Source organism: Aegilops tauschii, chromosome 3, assembly GCF_002575655.3.
Source record: "Aegilops tauschii subsp. strangulata cultivar AL8/78 chromosome 3, Aet v6.0, whole genome shotgun sequence".
Classification (NCBI taxonomy): domain Eukaryota; kingdom Viridiplantae; phylum Streptophyta; class Magnoliopsida; order Poales; family Poaceae; genus Aegilops; species Aegilops tauschii.
This window is the reverse complement of record NC_053037.3, coordinates 339,606,474-339,631,867: the sequence shown is the minus strand read 5'-3', so window position 1 is coordinate 339,631,867 and position 25,394 is coordinate 339,606,474. Positions and strand designations below refer to the sequence as shown.

Here is a 25,394-nt window from a genome sequence, read left to right as displayed (position 1 = left end):
GTCGAACAAACCTTGTTAAAGTAGGCAGCTAGAAAGTCGACGCCTCAAAGGACAAACGCACTAGAACAACAGCAGCAAGGCATTATAACTTCATTAAATCAATTCATGATTATTTCTATAACTTTTTGACCTCATCGGCACACATTTATCTTTCTACGCGCCGAAATAGACTCCATCGTATGGCATAGACATTATAAAAGACAAAAGCATTTAAAGAGTGCAAAGGTGTTCTTCTGAACCCGTCCATCAGTTACATTCCTTGTGCATCAGCTTATGGTGAAAGAAGACACAATAATGCAACCGATCGTACACGCAACGACCGAGAATAATCACCTAGGACAGAGGTAGTTTAGAGACGTCCCTGTCGGATCGCACAGTGCGGGATCACGAGAACTGCGACGGGCGCATACGGAACGGAAGGTGCGTGGTGGCAGTAGCCGCGGGCGGGATCGATCGGTTGCGGCGAAAGCTACGTGAATCATTGCGATGGCGCCCGTTCACTGGAGTGGCACGAGATGCGGTACATCCGGGTCTCACCTGACCACCAGAGTTGGACTTGGACAAAAGGTTTAGCACGAAACAGGCGAGGTTTTACGCTGCGCGCCGCTCCCCCTGCCCTCGGCGGTCCTGCCAGATTCAGGAAAGCGGGCTCGTTTCGACGGATCACAGCGAGCGACTCGGCGGGGGAAAGCGTGCGGTTGTCGCTGGCGAGCGGCAGCGGCGGGAAGGGATGGGGCAGGTAGCGGGAGCGGTCCGTGGGCAGGTTTTTTGCATGGGTGGTGGGGGGGCAAAATCGAGCGTGAACCTGCGATATTCGGGGCATGGGCGTGGACGCGTGTCGACGGCTTCGGGGCGCGGGGGGGAGGACATGCCGGGTCCAGATGCAGCGCCCCCGCCACCTCCTTCCAGGGTCCTGTGCGCCGGGGCCCACTTACGCACGCACTGCGTGCGCGACGTGGAGACGTCGGCCGTCTCACTCCTACACCTCTCCTGTTTTCTTTCCCTCCCTCGACTTTGGTCTCTCTCTCGTGGGTCAGTCAGTCAGTCAGTGGCGGCCGTCGTGCGGCACGGGTCGCTGCGTTACGTGCCACGTGTGACTGTGTGTGCCTGCGTGGCTCCGTATCTTTTTCTCGGCGTGCCGACGGCTCGTGGTTTTTGAATTCCGCGGCTGAAACCATGACTACGGCAGTCTGATTAAGGCTGGCCTGTGCCCAGCGCACCGGAAGATTGTTTCTTTTCTCGCAAATTAACTAACTACCGCGCGTTGCAACGAGGGATACATGGCAGAGGGCTTCCGTGACAAAAATAATAATAACACTACTGCTAAGCTATGTTCGACAGAAAACCAGTAGTTCTATCCCTCAAAAAAAGAAAATCATTAGTTCTAAGCTATGTTCAGCAAGTTCCATCATGATGCGCGTGTTCCTTGACGATGAAGCAAGTCCATGATGATGACACCTATTTACTCCCTCCGTTTCAAAAATAGATGACTCAACTTTGTACTAAAATTATTTTGAAACGGAGGAAGTAATATTGAACCAAAAACTTACTTCTACTCATTAACTTTTTACTTTGTTTTAGCATCAGATAAGTTCCAATGATATTACTCAGATGTAGGAATAGAAAGAAAAAAACAATAAGTATTCACGAAGGTTTACATCAACAAAATGGATTCCTCGAGCTCAGACGAAAAAAAATAGTATTACAGTATTTGAAGAAAGACGCAAGGGAAGACAAAAAAGGGCGACCCAAGCATCACAAGTATCTTAAGATTGAATCGGAGCATGTTTCTCGGCTGCTAATGGGTCGTTGGTAAAAATGGCAGTTTCAGAGCTCAAACAACTGGAAACGGTGTCTGCCATTATGCGTGCTACTACATTGCCCATTTGCCACATATTAAAAACAGAACGAATTCTGAAAGACCATTACACCACTCATCGATCCAAGCTAGGGACATATACACAATAATATAGGGTAGCACTATTGAGTTTGGTACTTCTGTCAGCTCCTTGGGTGTCGGGAATCTGATTTTACGTGTTCTAGACGAGCTCATTTAGCACTTTTGTACATGTTGTCAATTGCGCCCTGCAAATAAATGAAGTAAGGTTAGCGCTGCTCGTTGTCCTGTTTGTAGAAGGCATCAGAATACCAGGAGCAAAACAATGCTGTCATGCTGATGAAATAGTAAGTTCAGAAATATCCACTGCATTGGTTTTCTGATGGTTTGAAAAAGGTCGCCCAGTTCGTAAGATGATGAATTAAAGGGACAAGAAACAAATTGCACAAGGTCGTCCATGCATGTAAACGACATATGCTTTTTTTTTTATGTTTGAAGTGGATGTAGATGACATATGCTGAACATGGCTCACAACAATAATTGGATGAACAATACCTGGTAGTACTTGAGCAACTGCGGCCGCTTCCTTTTATATGTTGGAGTGATCAGGTCACGCTCCATGTCAAACGGCACTGGGTCAAGGTGCACAGCTCTTATGAATTCAAAACCTTTGAGCTGCACAAAGATAAGTAGAAAGTTAGGCTGTGCACTGGAGTAAGCCGTGAATATCATCAGAAAAAAGAGCAAAACAAAAAAGCAATTAACAACATCACCTTCTTCTCTTTTCCTGTTTTTGAGAGTTCCCCCAAAATATATTCTTTTGCTTTTGGATTCTCACATAGTGCCTCAAAATCACCACTGATTCCATTTCCCTCAGCCCAGCTCTCAAGGGCTTCCTTGTTAGGATTGACTACGGCAACAAGGAATGACTCGAAACTATTTCCATATACCCATATCTGGCAAATGTTTGCAAAATTGAAGAAAATATTTCAGATATTACAATAGAACGCAACAATAAGTACGACGAAGCATGAATAAACTATTTTGACCGGTTATATCATAGTATAAAGAACAATGGTGCAGAAAAAAGAACTTATAAATCCTGGAAATTGAGCTCTATATACCGAGTCTATAGCAGAAACAACACCGTAAATGTTCTCCAAATTTTCAACTGCTACATATTCTCCTTGTGAAAGCTTGAAGATATTCTTCTTCCGATCAATGATCTTCATACTTCCATCAGGTTGCCACTCGCCAATGTCCCCTGTAAGCAGAAAAGGAAAAAAAATGTTTTGAATCTCCACTTCGGATGAGGCACAATATAGAATAGTTTGTGCAGTATAATGACTACAGCAACTAGAGCTGGGAGTGAATTTCTCGTTAGAACTTTTTCTATTAAACAATGTGATCTTCGTAATACTGTTACCCAGGCTAAGGTGAGAAAGGACATGCAAACTAGATCCAGATTAACTGGGGTGAACTCTTATCCTCCATATGTTCCCTTCCACATGGACTGATAATGCCACACATTCAGAGGCCTAGAATACTAGAATATTCACGGCCTAGAATATATGACAAATGTTTATGTTCCATTCTTTACTTTTGCAGCGGCCACATAGTGGAAACAGATGACAACTTAAACACTGAAAGGAAGATGTACCTGTATGGAACCATCCATCAACCAAAACTTCCTCTGTAAGGTCTTCACGCCTGTAGTACCCTGAGAATAATGTTTCTCCCTTGATGCAGATTTCTCCACGAGGTGTGCTTGCAAGTGCATCATAATTCATGTCAGGGACAGATTCTAGGCGGGCATCAATATTTGGAACTGGAGGACCAACAGTCCCTATCATGGACATCTGATTTGGTAGCGAGACAAATGATCCAGCACAAGTTTCCGTGAGACCTAACATAGAAGAAGATCAAGGAGCAAGCCGGAAGTGATAGTTAGGTTGGCGAAGAAAGGCGAAAAAAAACATCAGCTTATGCAGATGAAGTACTGACCTAATGTAGGTAAAAGAACATACACAACTCTCTTTTTATGTTGTCAACCAGTTTAAGAATAGTGCACTAAAGAACATATAGTTCTGTTCAAAGAGTAAGCATTTCTTATTGATAACATAGATCTCAAAAGCTAACAACGTGGTTATACCTGTCATCTTTAACAGAAAACAGCTGATCTAATCCATACAAGTAAAATAATAAAGTTTACTGACCAAATGAAATAGAGCAGAAACATCAGGTGATCATGCAACTGGAACGATCATAACAGAAAAAAAACGTAAAAATTGTATCCCAAGAAAAGAAAAAGATGTACCATATCCTTGTAAAACATGTGCGCATGTCACCACTCGCAGGTATTCTTCCACATGAGTGGCAAGTGGGGCAGCTCCGGATAAAATTACACGGACATTTCCTCCAAGACCTTCTTTCACCTTAATCGCAATAAACACAATTTCTAGAATATGAAGGCAGCAAGTTGGGAACACCATACAAAATGAAGAAGCAGTGACTGCCATGCTGAAATACCTTACTGAAAACTACTTTGTCACATATTGCAGCAGCTTCATTGTGCTTAGCTCCCCTCATCATTCTAAACTGCTTGCTGCAAAACAAAATGTCTACATCATACTTGGATTTGTGACAGGTGAGGTCCTTCAATGATGCAGTGAGAATGTAGCTAGCCTAGGGCCAGGGCTAGGAGGGCTGTATCCTGGATCCAGCCCAAAGTTATAGAGTAAGTAAGCAGTTTTTGGCCCAAAACTCTGGATCCCAAGAGACCAGCAGCTCCTAGCCCAGGATACCACTCCTCTTGGCCCAATCCTGGGTCCACCACTGGCTACGGACACTTAATAATTTTTTTAATTTTTTTTAGGGGAAGGACACTTAATAATTGAAGAACTTAGCATGGAGTCACTGGCAGTGCAAGCAAGTATTCCACACTTCCACCCAAAAAAGATAACTGCTCTGAGATTAGTAAACTTACAATTTGTAAGCAAGATTGAACATTGTGCTCTTTATGAAACCACCAGCTGAGATTTTAGCTTGAAGCCCTGAAAAAAGTGTAAAGCAAAGGGATGAACTGTATGTAAAAATTTGCACTCAGAATCGGCTCCAAGTTCTTTTGAACTTCGAACAGTAGAAGCAGATTGTGACAACGGATAGCCAAAGAACTGTACATCAAGTTAATGCATGGACATGCATCAACAGCGAAAAAGAACCACAGAAGGGAGGGTACATCCTGGACAAGTTCTTGGGCTTTTGCTGGTGATGTTCTGCTGGAACTGCCAGGTTTGGGTGCATCCTGGACAGTTCAAGACTGTTAAGCTTCATGCACTAGCCAACGCAACCAAAAGTCCGAACTGATGGAAAGGGCTAGTGCAATCCACATATACTGTAACACCCCCTCTCACGTGTGACGGGGAAGACAAGTCAACACGTGCAACCGGAAGAGAGTGACGGCGCGCGAAACTCACATATGACTCAAGAGGCCTCTACGTGGACACAAAGGGGGGCTATCAGCAATTTTTAATAAATTGCGAAAGTCAGGACTTGAACTCAAGACCTTAGCTCCGGTACCATGTTAAGCTTCATGCACTAGCCAACGCAACCAAAAGTCCGAACTAATGGAAAGAGCTAGTGCAATCCAGATATACTGTAACAAAGACATGCCGTGCCTCGTGCAATCTCACCGACGGAAGCTTGTATTTTTGTTAGAAACAAGACACGGAAAAGAAGTGAGCAGGGGTTGCATTGGAGGTTGGGTCTTAAACAGATAATCACTTTTAGTGAGCAGGGGAAAGGGGGTGTTTTTTAGCTCTGTTTGGGGATGAGGGTGTCTCAGTCAAGTTAATAAATCTAGGCAGTTGCTTTATTAATCTATTCATTCATGATATGCCAAACGAAATAAAATGGAGATGCACGTTTGTTTATGGCGAATCGCAAAACCATTTGCGTCATGATATGTGGGATCTCCTCTGCTGCATCAGGACCTTGGTTCCTTGGCTGATGGCGGGAGATTCCAATGAAATTATGCTAAAATTATGTTTACTGAAATTATGCTAAGATATGTTTGCTGAAATGAAAATTTTCATGTAAGTTAATTGAGAGTATCTGATAATTACCAATGGAAATGGAGCATATTTAAAGTGATAAAGGATTACAATACATGTATATAAGTGGTATATGACTATATGAGGAGTGAGAGTACATACTCCCATGTGCACAGCACCACTTTACATATGTCTATTTAGAAGTGCGCTGACTGCAAGGGTTACGACAAAAACATATAGTTATGTTTCTTATACAACTATAATGGTCTGAACGTGTATTTCATTACCCTGCACAAGAATAAGCAGTGTGGGTCTCTCTTATTCCTCCAATTAGTGTAGGAATTATAGTCTCTCAGCAGTGAACGTGGAAGCTCTTTGTAACCTTATTTTAATATTAGATATAAATGTTAGGCGACTCAAGCAGACCCTTACCAGAAAATATCCGATCAAGAACACGTGGCACAGCACATAAGATAGTTGGTTTCAGTGTACCAATATCCTCAACCAGTAACTTAACATCCTGCACCATATTTTAAATAGTCAATACAGGTGCAAAAGCACAACCACGAGAAGGATTCAGGTAAACACATAATGATGCTTACCCCACGCCAAAATCCAATAGATGCACCATGGAACATAAACAGCTCTTCCACAACTCGGTCAAAGATATGAGCAAGAGGAAGATAAGACATATAAACGTCTGTTTCCTCCAGCTGAGATTATCACATAGCAAAAGAAATTAAATATTAATTGGTCGTGAGGTAAGATTACATGGCATAATGGCTGCTGGCGTCTTACCCGCTCGTTTACAGAGTTAAGAAGCCGGTCCACACCTGCAATGAGACAGATAATGCTCGCATTGGATATCAGTACACCTTTGGGGTCGCCAGTAGTTCCACTAGTGTACATTATAGTACATATATCTGTCCTTTGATTCACTGGAAGATCAAATTCTTGGTCACCTGCCTGCAGATAAGATGCCACAAGGAAAGTACACAGTTAATAACTGTGTCGATAAGATCATCACAGTAAAATGTTTTACATCAATTGGAAAACTAGAATATTTACATGTTCTATTGCGAGTGCAAATGTATTGTGTGATCTAGCACAGGTAACATAAATGATCTAAGGAGATCTGATCAAAGATGGTAACAACAAATGAACAAATAACTTGACTAGTTTGCAGCCAGTAACCATTAGATTCCTTATTTCTGTTGTTCCACGAATTTGATTATGTTAAATGTTTGCTCATCCAGTCATTCACTAAACTGAGGATACAGTTAGACATAATACTGAAGTGCGGAACATAACATCATGATGAAATATTCACATTTAAAAACAATATTCAGAAGAATCACATGCAAAGCTGACGACCTATCTTACCAAAGATATGAACTCATCCCATGAGTATATTGAGAGCCCATACTTGGAAACTTCTTCCTTTTGTTCTTGTGTCACTTTACCAAAACTCACAATGGCTACAAACAAAATAATATATTTGCTTTATAGGTGGAAACCTTTTGGTATTAGATGATGAGATCTATCTAGGATAAGTGAAACTCACTTTTCAAGAACTCAGTTGACTTGGGAAATGTCTTCAAGAGCTGTCAAATTGAGATAAAAGAGAGATATTAATAACAGAAAACCCATTAGCATGGTTGCATCACAACTGTGACAATTTTGGCGTGTTGAACATAAATGGACAAAATCATAAGGTAATTGCTTAACAGTAGAGAGCTGTGTCGACAGATGGAATGTTTTCTATTAATACAAACTAAGACTTCTATTAATCCAAACAGCTTATGGAACTGTACAGAGCATAACTGACAACAAGAAACTTTTGAAGCCTTGTTTGGTTGGCCCCAAACCAGCCAGGATCTCGGCCAAAAAAAAACTGGGCTTGTCTGGGATTGGGCTACCCAAGAGGGGCTTTAGGGATATAAAAGACAGTTGATGTACTGCTTTGTATGTTTCCACTTTCCTAAGTTACCAACCGAATAGGGGTCATTGGGTCAACATGCATCATCCCCCAGGCAAAGGCATGAATACCAAATATTGAAAAGAGAAGTTTATGGAACATCGCAAGCATACAAATTCTACATATGAGATGATGAAGGAAACAAACCTCCGCAACTTTCTTCTCCTCTGCAAAGGCAATCTCAACTTCTGCATGGCACAGAATAAACTCTATCGCACCAGCCCCTACAGAAAGAGCATCGTCAATAAGCAAGTTGAACTGTATCATCAGTATTGTTTCTTTTATCGTTTGTAATGTGGGGAAAAGGATCCGTACTTAAGAATGTTCAATTGCATAGTGCTCTGCTCAGATATTAGATTACTTGTTTGCACATGTTTCAAGGATGTGGTGGGGCTTTTCATTCTTTTTTCAAGATGTGGTTTTAGCTTGATCATGATTTCAGAAATCTTAAATAGTGCAAAGCATATGAATATCGAGACCCGCTTCTCAATGAAGTGTATAATTCAGTGATGCGCAACAAACAAAAAAACTGAAAGAGGGACATACTGCAAGCCCATCAATGTCATAAAATGGAGATGTCAGGATATATACCAAGAGTGTCATATAATGGAACACAGTAGACTCCATGGGCATTGCAAGCCTGCAAGGGGTAGAGATTGCAAGTGAATTAGGTTCGTAAGAGATACATGGCAAACATAGTGCTCTTGATTGGTTAAGGAAAACTCGAGAAGTCCAACACGATGAAAATAGTTACTTGTTGCAAGAATGAATTAAATGCTGCATGCGGTAGAACAAGATTTACCTCCATCGTGATGATCCATTCAGGGCTATTAGCACCATATATACCGCAACGACTGCCCTGCAAAATCATCCAGTTTAAACTTTTTCAGTCATCAAGAAATAAACTTAATCATGAAGCATCAAAGTGACTCCCCCGAGATAATAAAAAGTTCACATAATGTTTAATTTCATGTGTTCATTCAAGATGAGAAAACATATCACCTAACTGAAAAATGTTTGAAGTAAATTAGCATTAGAGTGAATAGAATATATAAGAAACGAGAGCAAACCTTCGTGAGTCCACAGCTCCTAATAGAGTTACCGATTTTATTTGCAATGTCAAACACCTCCTTATATGTCCTCCAAACGTATGCACCAGCCTATTTGTTTATACCACACAAATCATACTTTAGCAAGAATTCTACTGCTTTTATATTTCAGGGGAATATAAGTTGTACAAGGAATAATCAACCAAATGGTACCTTCCCATCAACAATCGCACGGTGACCAAGCATTCTGTTGTTTGGATACTTCTCCACTGCCATTCTGTGTATGAGCACACATCATTGAAACTCAAAGCAAAATAAGCTCAGTAAGACAAAAGGTCGCCAGATTTAAGAGTTTTAGAAGCAGGTCAACAGTCAAAATGCAACGAACCAACTTGCTCGGTAAATTTCCTTGGTTAAGTAACCCGAAACAAACCAGACACTATTGACCAATCTGACATCAGCGTTATCCCCACAGAAGACTACGGAGAAAGTGAATTCAATTTGATGACAGGTCTGCATGGTCAGCGATTTGATGCTTTCTTCCACAGCTGATTAACAGTTTTAGAGGGTCATGAACGAGCAGGAAATAGTACTGCTGAGTTCGAACTAGTAATCTTGAACTTTATTCCTCTGCTTTAAAGAAAATTATCACTCCATAGAAACAGCGTACTACTGATCCAGAATTTAAAGGCATTTAACGAGTCTATAGTCTATACAACCGCCCAACCAACAGAGCAAGATTTCGGAGCCGAAATGCAAAAAGGAAATTCAGATAAATGCAGAGTACTACTAGGGCCATTTTGTCGAGGGCGTGGGGGACAGATCCCGAGGGCTAGCATACGCAAGCAAACCGACATAAATGCCATAAAGAATAGGGTTCATGCGAGTAGTTAGTTGGACGGGAGGCAAAGGAGAATCGGGCATAGTATCAAACCCCAGTCTCCGTGCAGTACTACTAGCAAGGACAGCGCCAAATCACCACAACCAAATAAATACTCCGCGTCCCACCCACTACGCGTGAAGAGAACCACCGGATTCAATCCTTTGACTAACGCTGCCGAAAAGAGAAATAATCCTAGGAGCCATTCGGGCTCCCCCACCCCTCATCAAGGGAGCAAATAAGGAATCAACCAGAGGCCCCGGAGGAGCAAGGAGAGCTCACCGGAAGATGTCGTAGCAGCTGTCCAGGCCGTCGACGGGCGCCAGGAAGCCGTCGCGGGCGAAGGCGCTCCGGTAGGTGGGCCCCACCGAGGGCCGGCCGTCGGCGGCCGGGCGGCCCTCCTCGACCTTCACCACGTGCTGCATCTCCGCCATCCCTCTCCCTCCTGCTTGCTCCGGCAGCCTTGCCTAGCTCTTGCTGCGCTTCGAAATGGACCGAAGTAGAAAGAGGCGTGGAGACGGGGGGCCTAAATAGTAATACTCCTTGCAGAAATGAGATATTGGTGGGTGGGTGCAGCGGGTAGCGGTGGGGCCACCTGGCATGGACAGTGGGAGGTTGGGCCGCCCAGCGGCTGTGGGGCTTGCGTGGGCCGCTGGTTGGTGGGGCAGCTGACCGGTGCGACCTTCCTTGTCGAGACTCGGGTGGTCGCTCATCCAGACGTATCTACAGGGACATGGCATTTTTGCGGACAGGGATTATTGGTGGCATCAGCTCTCCAGTTTTCTTCGTTTCTAGGCAAAAAACAGTTGAAGCGATTCCGGATGATTGCACCGGGCCTTCAATGGCACTGAATGCCCCAAAAAGGGATGCATATTGTCGCGATCCTATTGAATTTTAATAAAGTGTCGATGGGTTTGACATGATTTTGATTTAAACCGCTATGCATTCATTACGGTGGCTGTGTGACCCTGTCAGGTATTATTATTACTGAACTAACTCGTTTAACACGTGGATTTCATCCTGCGACACGTGGATGGTTATTTGTCGTTGACGAGGAACAGTGTAATAAAGACTAAATTTTTTTAGGCAAAGTTATACAAAGGCTGCGACAATTAATATAGATGCTGTAAAAAAATATACCATGTTGTAGGGGCTTCTAGATTCTCGGTTAATCCGGACATGTTTGACGAAAAAAACTTGAAAGATAATATGGAAAGTGCTTGCACGCATGGCCCCACAAATATTTTGCAAAAAAGTTATTTTACTAGTGCATGCATATGCATATTGTTGGAAATATTAGCATTTTGCAAAATGTATGCAGTCAGCATGGCTAATACGGTATGCATCTCATACCAATACCTAAGTATGTGAGCACGTACAATACAAAGAACCGAAACATATATGAACAGAATATATACGGCTAGCACAAGAACAAGCAAATAGGGGATGAACAAGTCATACTCTCCAGTTGGCCAGGCCAACGCGGCAGCCTCGGCATCGGCCGAGGCCAGTCTTCTTGGCGGCTTCGTCATCAGACATGGAGTCGATGCAGGGGAAGTAGTGGAAGCAGAGGCGATCGGTGGCGGGAGCAGTCGCGTCGAGACGCTCCCCAAAAACCTTATTACCGTTCTCCCAGGCAGGATCTCGAACGACAGGGTTCCGGAAGCATCTGCTCTCCTGACCAACCGTGCACGCGGTCGTCGGGATGGGATCGCCGGAAGCAGCACACAGAGAGGAACAGTAGATGACGGCTAGGGTTGTGCGAGAAGGAGTGAGTGAACTGAGTTGCGGTTCACTCCACTGGCCAGAACCTTCTAATATAGGCCGTCGAGTAAATGGGGCTGGGCTTAGGCCCACGACCGAGTCCGCGAACAACCCATGGTCCAACGTCTCGGACAATGGCACTTTCGTAGGCGACTCGTTAATTAATCTAAGATTAGTTAACCATTCCTGATCGACAAAAATAAGCTTCGGCTCGGCTCAACCCCGCAACCCGCGGCGCGCGCGCGTTGATACGTCTCCGTCGTATCTATAGTTTTTTGTCGTTTCATGCCTATATTCTACAACTTTCATATACCTTTGGCAATATTTTATATTATTTTTGGGACTAACATATTGATCCAGTGTCCATTGCCAGTTCTTGTTTGTTGCATGTTTTTTGTATCGCCGCATATCCATATCAAACGAAGTCCAAATGCAATAAAATTTTACGGAGAATTATTTTGGAATATATGTGATTTTTGGGAGGTGGAATCAACGTAAACGGAGGCCCACAGCCTCCACAAGGCACCAGGGCGCGAGGACCCCCCTCCCGCAGGCACGCGGTGGTGGGTGGTGAGCACCTTGAAGGTCAGTTGCTGCCCTTTTTTCGCCGCAAGAAAGATAATATCCGGAAAAAAAATCGTGTTAAGATCTCCGCGCAATCGGAGTTACGGATCTTTGGGAATTTAAGAAACAGTTTTTGGTCAAAAAACGAGAATGCAAAACAGAAGAGAACAGAGAGAGACCCAATCTAGGAGGGGCTCCTGCCCCTCCGCCGCCATGGCGGCCATGGACCAGAGGGGGAACTCTCCTCCCATCTAGGGGGTGGCCAAGGAAGAAGAAGAAAGAGGGGGGGCTCTCTCCCCCTTTCTCCCGGTGGCGCCGGAACATCGCCGGGGCAATCATCATGTGACGGCGATCTACTCCAACAACTTTGTCATCTTCACCAACAACTCCATCACCGTAATTTTTGTTCCAGCAAATTTTGGGCATTCGATATGTCCTATTTTTAGCAAAGGCCGTGATGAAATTTTCCATGGATTTCGCCATGACTTTTGCTAAGAAAGTAGGACATATCGAGTGCCTAGACATTTCAGCATGACTTTCCATATATGTGATGTTGATCGATGCTTAGGGTTGACTTTCAGTCTGATGGGGATATCACCGACGGTCGAAATATCAGTGAGGGATTGTCCACCATATATACACCAACATTATTAGTACTAGTGTAGATCGATGTTCTTGAGGAAAGGATATCGGTCGTTGTCTGATACGTCTCCAACATATCTATAATGTTTGATTGTTCCATGCTATTATATTATCTGTTTTGGATGTTTTATATGCATTATTATGCTATTTTATATTATTTTTGGGACTAACTTATTAACCTAGAGCCCAGTGCCAGTTTCTATTTTTCCTTGTTTTTTGAGTTTTGCAGAAAAGGAATATCAAACAGAGTCCAAACGAGCTAAAATTTATGATGATTTTTTATGGACCAGAAGAAGCCCACGGAGCATCAGTGTTGGACCAGAAGCTTCACGAGGAAGCGGCAAGGGTGGAGGGCGCGCCACCTGCCTTGCCGCTGCCTCGTGGACCCCCCCTGACTTGTTCCCGACGCCAAAAATTCCTATAAATACCAAAACCCCCAGAAAGAAACCTAGATCGGGAGTTCCGCCGCTGCAAGCCTCTATAGCAACGAAAAACCAATCGGGAGCCCGTTCCAGTACCCTGCCGGAGGGGCAAACCATCACCGGTGGCCATCTTCATCATCCCGGCGGTCTCCATAACGAGGAGGGAGTAGTTCACCCTCAGAGCTGAGGGTATGTACCAGTAGCTATGTGTTTGATCTCTCTCTCTCTCTCTCTCTCTCTCTCTCTCTCGTGTTCTTGATTTGGCACGATCTTGATGTACAACGAGCTTTGTTACTATAGTTGGATCATATGGTGTTTCTCCCCCTCTATCTTCTTATGATGAATTGAGTTTTACCTTTGAGGTTTCACTATTATCGGATTGAATACTATTATGGATTTGAGAACATTTGATGTATGTCTTGCGTGGGATACCCGTGGTGACAATGGGGTGTTCTATTGATTCACTTGATGTATGCTTTGGCACTCAACTCTCAGATTCCCGAGGTGACATTGGGGTAATCTATGCATAGGGGTTGATGCATGTTTTCGTCCTTGTTTCTCCGGTAGGAATCTTGGGGCACTCTTTGAGGTTCTTTGTGTTGGATTGAATATTATGAATCTGAAGTTGTTTGATGCATATCGTAGAATTGACCCACGGATACTTGTGGTGGCATTGGAGTGTCTAGGTGACATTAGGGTTGGTTGATGTGTATCATAAGGTGTTATTTTACTACGAACTCTAGGGCTGTTTGTGACCCTTATAGGAATAGCTCAAGGGATTGATCGGAAAGAATAACTTTGAGGTGGTTTTGTACCCTACAAGCAATTTCATCTTATGTTCTCCGCGATAGGAACTTTGGAGCGACTTTTGTCGCACGTTCAGGAATTGTTATATAATTCAATTATGTTATCATTGTTGAGAGAACTTGCACTAGTGAAAGTATGAACCCTAGGCCTTGTTTTCAAGCATTGCAATACCGTTTTAGTTCACTTTTGTTACTTGCTACCTTGCTGTTTTTATATTTTCAGATTACAAAAACCTATATCTACTATCCATATTACACTTGTATCACCATCTCTTTGCCGAACCAGTGCCCCATACAATTCAACATTGTATTGGGTGTGTTGGTGACACAAGAGACTCTTTGTTATTTGGTTGCAGAGTTGTTTGAGAGAGACCATCTTCATCCTACGCCTCCCATGGATTGATAAATCTTAGTTCATCCACTTGAGGAAAATTGCTACTGTCCTACAAAACTCTGTGCTTGGAGGCCCAACACGAGTCTACAAGAAGACGGTTGTGTAGTAGACATCAAGCTCTTTTCTGGCGCCGTTGCCGGGGAGGTTAGTGCTTGAAGGTATATCATTAGATCTTGCAATTAAATCTTTTAGTTTCTTGTTTTATCACTATTTTAGTCTATAAAATAAAACTACAAAAAAATGGAATTGAGGTTGTCTCATATGCTTCATCTTTTTAATGTCTTACGTGAAAATGATGGAAAGGAAAATTGTGCTCAAGTGTTAGAAGAAGAAGTCAATAAAATGTTTGGCACTAAATCTTTGAATGATAAACATGATTGCAATGTTGTTAGCGTGCTTGCTATGAATATTCGTAATACTAATGATGATTGCACTAGTCATGATAAAGAAGTTTCTTATAAGCATGTCAATTTCTGTGGAGTGAATAGAGTTTGTGAAGACTGCTACTTCTTGAGATTGTGTTGTTTTTTTCCTTGAAGAGGAAAGGGTGATGCAGCAAAGTAGAGATAAGTATTTCCCTCAGTTTGAGAACCAAGGTATCAATCCAGTAGGAGACAACGCACGAATCACCTAATACCTGCACAAACAATCATACAACTTGCACCCAACACGATAAAGGGGTTGTCAATCCCTTCACGGTTACTTGCAAAAGTGAGATCTGATAGAGATAGATGAAACTAAACAAAAGGTAAAGTGAATATTTTTGGTATTTTTGGTTTATAGATCGGAAAGTAAAAGATTGCAAAATAGTAGATCGGAAACTAATATGATGGAAAATAGACCCGGGGGGCATAGGTTTCACTAGAGGCTTCTCTCAAGATAGCAAATAATACGGTGGGTGAACAAATTACTGTCGAGCAATTGATAGAAAAGCGCAAAGTTATGACGATATCTAAGGCAATGATTATGAAATATAGGCATCACGTCCATGTCAAGTAGACCGAAACAATTCTGCATCTACTACTATTACTCCACACATTGACCGACTCCTGCCTGCATCTAGAGTATTAAGTTCATGAAGAACAGAGTAACGCATTAAGTAAGATGACATGATGTAGAGGAATTAACTCAAGCAATATGATGAAACCCCCATCTTTTTATCCTCGATGGAAACAATACAATACGTGCCTTGCTTCCCCTACTATCACCGGGAAAGGACACCGCAAGATTGAACCCAAAGCTAAGCACTTCTCCCATTGCAAGAAAAACCAATCTAGTTGGCCAAACCAAACCGATAGTTCGAAGAGAATTACAAAGATATCAAATCATGCATAAAAGAATTCAGAGAAGATTCAAATAATATTCATAGATAAGCTGATCATAAATCCACAATTCATCGGATCTCGACAAACACACCGCAAAAGAATATTACATCGGATAGATCTCCAAGAACATCGAGTAGAACATGGTATTGAGAATCAAAGAGAGAGAAGAAGCCATCTAGCTACTAGCTATGGACCCGTAGGTCTGTGGTAAACTACTCACGCTTCATCGGAAGGGCAATAGAGTTTATGTAGAAGCCCTCCGTGATCGAATCCCCCTCCGGCAGGGTGCCGGAAAAGGTCCCTAGATGGGATCTCACGGGTACAGAAGGTTGCGGCGGTGGAAAAGTGTTTTCGTGGATACCTCTGGTGGTTTGAGAGTATATGTGAATATATAGGCGAAGGAATTAGGTCAGGGGAGTCACGAGAGGCCCACAAGGTAGAGGGGCACGCCCTCCACCCTTGTGGCCGCCTCGTGGCTCTTCTGACTTGCACTCCAAGCCTCATGGGTGTCTTTTGGTCCAAGAAAAATCATCGCGAAGGTTTTATTCCGTTTGGTATTCCTTTCCTGTGAAACTCAAAAACAAGGAAAAACAGAAACTAGCACTGGGCTCTAGGTTAATAAGTTAGTCCCAAAAAATAATATAAAATAGCATATTAATGCATATAAAACATCCAAAACAGATAATATAATAGCATGGAACAATCAAAAATTATAGATACGTTGGATACATATCAAGCATCGCCAAGCTTAATTCCTGCTCGTCCTCGAGTAGGTAAATGATAAAAACAGAATTTTTGACGTGGAATGCTACCTAACATATTTATCCATGTAATTTTTCTTTAGTGTGGCATGAATATTCAGATCCATAAGATTCAAAACAAAAGTTTAATATTGACATAAAAACAATAATACTTCAAGCATACTAACAAGGCAATTATGTCTTCTCAAAATAACATGGCCAAAGAAAGCTTATCCCTACAAAATTGTATAGTCTGGCTATGCTCCATCTTCGTCACACAAAATATTCAAATCATGCACAACCCCGATGATAAGCCAAGCAATTGTTTCATACTTTTGATGTTCTCAAACTTTTTCAACTTTCACGCAATACATGAGCGTGAGACATGGACATAGCACTATAGGTGGAGTAGAATATGGTGGTTGTGGAGAAGACAAAAAGAAGGAGATAGTCTCACATCAACTAGGCATATCAACGGGCTATGGAGATGCCCATCAATAGATATCAATGTGAGTGAGTAGGGATTGCCATGCAACGGATGCACTAGAGCTATATGTTTATGAAAGAAAACTAAGTGGGTGTGCATCCAACTTGCTTGCTCATGATGACATAGGGCAATTTGAGAAAGCCCATCATTGGAATATACAAGCCAAGTTCTATAATGAAAAATTCCCACTAGCATATGAAAGTGACAACATAGGAGACTCTCTATCATGAAGATCATGGTGCTACTTTGAAGCACAAGTGTGGAAAAAAGGATAGTAACATTGCCCCTTCTCTCTTTTTCTCTCATTTTTTTGGCCTTCTCTTTTTTTGGGGGGGGGGGGCTTCTCTCTCTCTTTTTTTCCTCACATGGCACAATGCTCTAATAATGATGATCATCACACTTTTATTTACTTACAACTCAAAAATTACAACTCGATACTAGAACAAAATATGACTCTATATGAATGACTCCGGCGCTGTACCGGGATGTGCAATGACTCAAGAGTGACATGTATAAAAAATGATGAAAGGTGGCTTTGCCACAAATACAATGTCAACTACATCATCATGCAAAGCAATATGACAATGATGGAACGTGTCATAATAAATGGAACGGTGGAAAGTTGCATGGTAATATATCTCGGAATGGCTATGGAAATGCCATAATAGGTAGGTATGGTGGCTGTTTTGAGAAAGGTATATGGTGGGTGTATGGTACCGGCGAAAGTTCCGCGGTACTAGAGAGGCTAGCTGTCACACCCTGCATTTTGTAACATGTCATTTGCATTAATAAAGCATGAGTATTTGGATCAACAAAAACTTTTGTATTATTTGGCTTTTTATTTGGAGTTGGTTTTCTCTCTGTGCTTTTCAAGTGCTCTGTAAAGTCAACACAACTCCACCTTATATACTTCATCTCCTTGCCCCAAACTTCTGCCCAATGATCATGCCATGTGTATAGAACAATATAGTATTTTCTTATTAAAAAAATTGGCCAAATAGTATTTTCAAAAATTAGTTTTCCAAAAACCCCTGAAATGAGGTTTGCACTACAAGTACTTGATTTGGGGCATGAAAAATATTTAAAAGAGTATATTTGAAACCTATTAGATGTAGGACTCCCATAAACCCCAAAAATATAATTTCAAAAGTAATTTTCCTATTTTATTTAAGGGCTTTTTCTTAAAGCCAAAAATGGTCTTTAATAGGTTAAAATTATTTTAAAGCTTCAAAAATATTTGAGAAAAATCAGGGAAACTCAGTGGACATATATTTTCCATATGTAAGAGTTTCAACACATTGTCATGTTCAAAATATTGGGCAAACCCCTCCAAAACCATTTCTGTCCATTTCAAGTATTTGAAATATTTCTACAAGAAATATTTTAAAAAAAATCCAGGAAAATTCTAGCAAGTCACATATGCATAATATGATGACCTTGCCGAGTTTCAGCTCAATCCAAATTGTTTTGGATCACAAAAGTGCCCCAAAACCATCTCTGTTCAGGTTCAAGTTTGAACAACTTTACATTGCCAACTTATTCCAAATGCCCCCAAACTTTGTGGTCATGCTCAAAAGCCCAAATGATGACACTACACCAAGTGGTGCATCAAGGGGAATGGTTTTGCACGACTAGATCTTGGTGAATGCATTTCTGTTGATTTCTAGGGTTTACAAAAGTTGCACTGGCAACTTTTCCCAAATGAGCTCAATTTTGGTGGAGCACCCTATTTCTATGTGCCATTCCATCCTGTTAAGTAGCATGGCAAGTGGAATTCATTTTCTTGCCCAAACCACCAACAAACACCTTCTGCCACTTTATCAAAATTCCATTTTTGACCTTTTCCACTAATCTCCATGGGCTCAACTTTGTACCACAGCTACTACTGACCCTCTTCTACCTCCAGTAACTTTCCCCTAGCCATTGCTCAATGATTGAGGGGTGAAACACCCCCATTTACCTCCCTGGACAGCAGCTTCTCTCTCTCCCTCAACCTCCCTCCTCACTCCAGTGGCCACCCAAGGCATCCAAAGCCCCTCCCCCTTTCTTTACTACACCCTAGAGCCACCAGACATATTTGGTCGCGCCCACGTGGCCTAAAAAAAGGCCATGCCAGCCGTTTGCACGCTCTGGAGCGCGCTACAGTGCGCTCTGGCACTGTAGCTGCCCACGGCCGAGCGCTTCCGGCCACCTCGGCTCTCCCCCTCACGCCCGAAGATGCTCCTCGACGTCTGTGTCACGCCACAGCCTGGTCCCCCTCCTCCTTCTCCCTCCTCTCGCCCCAGCTCGCACGCGCGACAATTGCCCGAGCGCACCAGTGAGCGTGCTCACACGCACGGCGCCTCTGACCCCCCTGCTCTCTCTCTCTCTTCACTCCTCTCGCCCTAAACCAACCCCACGAGCACCCCAGACACCTCTCTGCGAGCCCCCGTGACCCGTAGCAACCGCAACAGGCTCGCCGGCGCACACCTCTTCAGTGGACCGTCGCCCGCCTATAAATAGGCCTCCCCGAGCTCTTCTATCCTCACCACTCGCTCTCTCACTCCCCTAAACACACCCTGCACCACTCACCCCTCTCCAGACGAGCCCGAACTCGAGATCGAGCTCGAGCTCCGCCGCCTCGGGTAGCCGTCGATCCCACGGTACAGGCCACCCCCGACCCTCTTTATTGCTTCTCTGGAACGCACATAGCCCACTGATCGATTACCCCCTCTTTCCCGCTCGTTTTGCAGTCGGAAACGGCCGGAGCCATCGACACCCGACGCTCCTCCGTCGCGAACCTCCTCGCCGGCGAACCGCTGCTCCCCTCCGGCCAACTCTGGCACCACCCGAACGGCGACACGACGAGGAGTCCAACGATGCCATCAGCTCACCTCGCCGTGCCCGGAAACGTCGCCGGTGGGCTCGCCGGCCCTCTGTCGTAGGGTTAGGGATGACAAGCGGGCCCCGCCTGTCAGCCTCTCCCCTCCATCGTCCCTCTCTCTCTCTCTCTCTCTCGCTGACGCCTGGGCCCTGCCCGTTAGGTTTAAAACTGGCGCGCGCGCGCATGCACCAGTGCACTAGGCCGCCTCTCTGACTGGGCCTGCTGCGCTGCGGCGGTTCTGGCCCAGTTGCACAGTGCTCCTTTTCCTTTTTCTTTTCTGATAAACTTGCAAAAATTTCACAGGATTAAATATTCAACCAAATGCAATAATTCCAGTTCCTAAAATCTTGTAAAAATCCCACCTATTTAATGGTATAACTTTCATTCATGTCCAACCAACTTTTATGTATTGTTGATATTCAAATTCAAATTTGAATATATTTAAACCCCTCTGAAAATCCATTTCTTCTATTCTGCTACTCCAAATCCAAAACTAGGAATTTTCCCCTTCTTTGTTTTCACCCTAGTATTTAACAAAAATGAGTTGACATTTTTCTGAGCACTTTGGTTTTTCTGATTTATTATTGCCTTATTTTCCCGTCATTTCTTTTGCGATGAATAGATCCCGTATTTGGCGAAGTAATTGGATAAGAAGAAGGAGAAGGACTTGAAGACTTTGAAGACCAAGGCAAGCAGCCCTTTGACCATGTCTATGAAACCCTTTTTATGCATGTCATATAGCACTTTTATTGCTTGCATCGGAGACATGATGATGAGGTGACCACATGGGGTGGTTTGCCACCGTTACTTCCTCGTTGATCCTTGCATTGTGCGTGACCCTACCTTCTTATGAGGGTTATGCCGGTGGGAGTAGATAGGATGCTAAAGTAGTTGCTACGCAAAAAGGGACGGGAATATGCATGGTGATGGAGACAAAGTATTTTCAAAAGACTTAAAAAAAAACCCATCGGGTGCCACTTATGCCCGAAGGAGATGATGAGTTGGGTAACCACTTGATGATGAAGTGGTGTACCGAGGCAAGTGTGTGTGTTGTTTTCAAAACGGATTGGTTTAAGTTGCGACCGTTATTCCAACCTTACATGCGCAACCACTCTACCCTTATATGGGAAAGGGCATTATTGATTACCTAGGCCGATACTAGCTTGGAGCCCGCATAACTTGTGACGGGAGAGTCGTTGTTGCGCTCTCTCGCGACGGGGTCGTGCCAGGTAGGGCGGCCATGACTGTTTTTACAGGGCACCGTACACACCGTGGGTACCCCCGTGCTTGTGGTATGTGATGAATATGGGAGCATGGCTCCAAAGTCTTAAGATGTGGAATGTTGGGCATGGGGGCTGCTACCAATCGAGTGGACTCTATGTTAGTGTCGTCTAGAGAAAGGTAGTGATCAGGTGCTTACCCCGGGTACTTGAGGTGCCGCGGGTCGTGGATGACACGGAAGTTTCCCGGACCTTGTGGGTAAAGTGTGCAACCTCTGCAGAGTGTAAAACTATTCGAATAGCCATGTCCACGGTCAAGGACAGTTGGGTAACCACTCTTGGGCTACGTCCACATGTTTACAAACCAGTGTGTGTGTTTGGATAAGTGGGAAGAACTACTTGGGTCAAGTCAAAGGACTTGACATGATTGAGTTGGGTTGATGCCCACTCCATTTATGTTGACATCTGTAACCAGTCCCTATGGTTACTTGAATTCGTATGATGCATGTTATACCAACTGTTGAACATGTCATAGCACAACAAAACTAGCTTTCTGCAAAATTTACCTATATCATGCATTGTTGTATCTTGAACCAAAACATGGGTTGCTTGCGAGTACATTCAAAGTACTCATTGGCTTGCCACTGGTTATTTAATTGGCCAGGCATGGAAGAACAGGAGTTCGAAGAAGAGTTCTTTGGAGACTAACATGCGAACTAGGACGTTTCCCAGTCAGAATGCCTGTAGGGTTAAGGCAGATGGCATGGGTTCTACTTATCGACGAAGATTTCCGCTGCTTAAGTTTATTTGGTACCCAGCCCTCGTGGTTTTATCTATGTAAGACTTGACCATAATGGTCATAATTTGTGTTAGACGGTCTGTATGGATGTAAGACTCTTGTTATTCATCTTTTGTGTGTTCAGTGAGCATTTATCTCTGGGATCACTTTACACGTGCATTCGGTGATCACGACTTATGAGTCGGGGTCCCCACACTAGCAATGGTGGAAGGGTGAGAGTGCGTATAATCCATGGACTCAACATTAGTCATAAATAACTCACATACTTATTGCAAAAATCTATTAGTTATCAAAACAAAGTACTACGCGCATGCTACTAGGGGGATATATTGGTAGGAAAACACCATCGCTCGTCCCCGACCGCCGCTCATAAGGAAGACAATCAAAAAATACCTCATGCTCCAACTTCGTTACATAACGGTTCACCATACGTGCATGCTAGGGGATTCACAAACCTCAACACAAGTATTTCTCAAATTCATAATTACTCACTAGCATGACTCTAATATCACCATCTCTATATCTCAAAACAATCATAAAGAATCAAACTTCTCATATTATTCAATGCACTTTATATGAAAGTTTTTATTATATCCCTCTTGGATGCCTATCATATTAGGACTAAATTTATAACCAAAGCAAATTACCATGCTGTTTAAAGACTTTCAAAATAATATAAGTGAAGCATGAGAGTTCAACAATTTCTATAAAATAAAGCCACCGTCGTGCTCGAAAAAGATATAAGTGAAGCACTAGAGCAAAATTGCCTAGCTCAAAAGATATAAGTGAAGCACTAGAGCAAAATTGCCTAGCTCAAAAGATATAAGTGAAGCACATAGAGTATTCTAATAAATCATGATTCATGTGTGTCCCTCTCAAAAGATGTGTACAACAAGGATGATTGTGTCAAACTAAAAAGCAAAGACTCAGATCATACAAGACGCTCCAAGAAAAACACATATCATGTGGTGAATAAAAATATAGCCTCAAGTAAAGTTACCGATAGACGAAGATGAAAGAGGGGATGCCTTCCGGGGCATCCCCAAGCTTAGGCTCTTGGTTGTCCTTGAATATTACCTTGGGATGCCTTGGGCATCCCCAAGCTTAGGCTCTTGCCACTCCTTATTCCATAGCCCATCAAATCCTTACCAAAAAATTGAAAACTTCACAACACAAAACTCAATAGAAAATCTCATAAGCTCCGTTAGTATAAGAAAATAAATCACCACTTTTGGTACTGTTGTGAACTCATTCTTTATTTATATTGGTGTAATATCTACTGTATTCCAACTTTTCCATGGTTCATACCCCACGATACTACCCATAGATTCATCAAAATAAGCAAACAACACATAGAAAACAGAATCTGTCAAAAACAGAACAGTCTGTAGTAATCTGTAACTCTCGAATACTTTTGTAACTCCAAAAATTCTGAGAAATTAGGACAACCTAAGCAATTTGTTTATTAATCTTCTTCAAAAATTAGGACAACCTAACGCATAGTGATATACGTTATTGTATGAGATGATCATGTTTTGTAAAAGTTATCGGCAACTGGCAGGAGCCTTATGGTTGTCGCTTTATTGTATGAAATGCAAACGCCAAGTAATTGCTTTACTTTATCACTATGCGTTAGCGATAGTTGTAGAAGCAATAGTTGGCGAGATGACAACGACGCTACGATGGGGATCAAGGTGTCAAGCCGGTGACGATGGAAATCATGACAGTGCTTTGGAGATGGAGATCAAAGGCACAAGATGATGATGGCCATATCATGTCACATATTTTGATTGCATGTGATGTTTATATTTTATGCATCTTATTTTGCTTAGTACGGAGGTAGCGTTATAATATGATCCCTTACTAAAATTGCAAGGTATAAGTGTTCTCCCTCAATATGCACCGTTGTGATAGTTCTTCATGCTGAGACACCACGTGATGATCAGGCATGATAGGCTCTACGTTCACATACAGCGGGTGCAAGACAGTTTTGCACATGCGGAATACTCGGGTTAAACTTGACGAGCCTAGCATGTACAGACATGGCCTCGAAACACTGGAGACTGAAAGGTCGAACGTGAATCATATAACAGATATGATCAACATAGAGATTTTCACCATTGATGACTACTCCATCTCACGTGATGATCGGACATGGTTTAGTTGATTTGGATCACGTGATCATTTAGATGACTCGAGGGATGTCTATGTAAGTGGGAGTTCTTAAGTAATATAATTAATTGAACTTAATTTACCATGAACTTTTGCATATCTATGTTGTAGATCAATAGCTCGCGTATAGTTCCCCTGTTTTATTTTTGATATGTTCCTAGAGAAAACTAAGTTAAAAGATGATAGTAGCAATGATACGGACTAGGTCCGTGATCTGAGGATTATCCTTATTGTTGCACAGAAGAATTATGTCCTTGATGCACCGCTAGGTGACACGCCTATTGCAGGAGCAGATGCATACGTTATGAACGTTTGACAAGCTCGGTATGATGACTACTTAATTGTTTAGTGCACCATGCTTTACGGCTTAGAAACGGGGACTTCAAAAATGGTTTGAATGCCATGGAGCATATGAGATGTTCCAAGAGCTGAAAATGATATTTCAGACTCATGCCCGTGTTAAGAGGTATGAGACTCTGACAAGTACTTTGCCTACAAGATGGAGGAGAATGGCTCAGCCGGTGAGCATGTACTCAGAATGTCTGGGTAGTACAACCGCTTGAATCGAGTGGGAGTTAATCTTAAAGATAAGATAGTGATTGACAGAGTTCTCTAGTCACTATCACCAAGCTACTAGAACTTCGTGATGAACTACAATATGCAAGGGGATGACGAAAATGATTCCTGAGCTCTTCACGATGCTGAAATCGGCGAAGGTAGAAATTAAGAAAAAACATCAAGTGTCGATGGTTGATAAGACCACTAGTTTCAAGTAAAAGGGCAAGGGAAAGAAAAGGGAACTTCAAGAATGGAAAGCAAGTTGCCACTCCCGTGAAGAAGCCCAAAGCTGGACCCAAGTCTGAAACTGAGTGCTTATACTGCAAAGGAAATGGTCACTGGAAGTGGAACTGCCCCAAACATTTGGCGGATAATAAGGATGGCAAAGTGAACAAAGGTATATTTGATATACAGATTATTGTGTACCTTACTAGTGTTCGTAGTAGCCCCTGGGTATTTGATACTAGTTCTGTCGCTAAGATTAGTAACTCAAAACAGGAATTACAGAATGAATAGAGACTAGTCTAGGGCGAGGTGACATGTGTGTTGGAAGTGATTCCAAGGTTGATAAGATCACCATAGCACACTCCCTCTACCTTCGGGATTAGTGTTGAACCTAAATAAATGTTATTTGGTGTTTGCGTTGAGCATCAATATGATTGGATCATGTTTATTGCAATATGGTTATTCATTTAAAGTCAGAGAATAATTGTTGTTCTGTTTACATGAATAAAACCTTCTATGGTCATACACCCTATGCAAATGGTTTATTGAATCTCGATCGTAGTGATACACATATTCATAATATTGATGCCAAAATATGCAAAGTTGATAATGATAGT

General features: G+C 42.7%; 1 protein-coding gene across 1 annotated transcript; it reads right to left on the bottom strand.

Moving 5' to 3' along the window:
- Positions 1-1,653: 1,653 nt before the first annotated feature.
- On the bottom strand, positions 1,654-10,336 carry LOC109763519 (long chain acyl-CoA synthetase 4). Its single transcript, XM_020322364.4, has 19 exons — positions 10,079-10,336; positions 9,130-9,193; positions 8,938-9,027; positions 8,670-8,726; positions 8,459-8,507; positions 8,015-8,091; positions 7,454-7,493; positions 7,273-7,367; positions 6,688-6,855; positions 6,492-6,602; positions 6,322-6,409; positions 4,824-4,890; positions 4,367-4,442; positions 4,155-4,272; positions 3,498-3,743; positions 2,962-3,101; positions 2,611-2,793; positions 2,393-2,512; positions 1,654-2,085 (listed from the first exon to the last, which is right to left on the bottom strand). Exons 1-19 carry the CDS (start codon positions 10,228-10,230, stop codon positions 2,050-2,052), a joined length of 1,977 nt encoding a protein of 658 aa, XP_020177953.1. The 5' UTR covers positions 10,231-10,336; the 3' UTR covers positions 1,654-2,049.
- Positions 10,337-25,394: the final 15,058 nt, after the last annotated feature.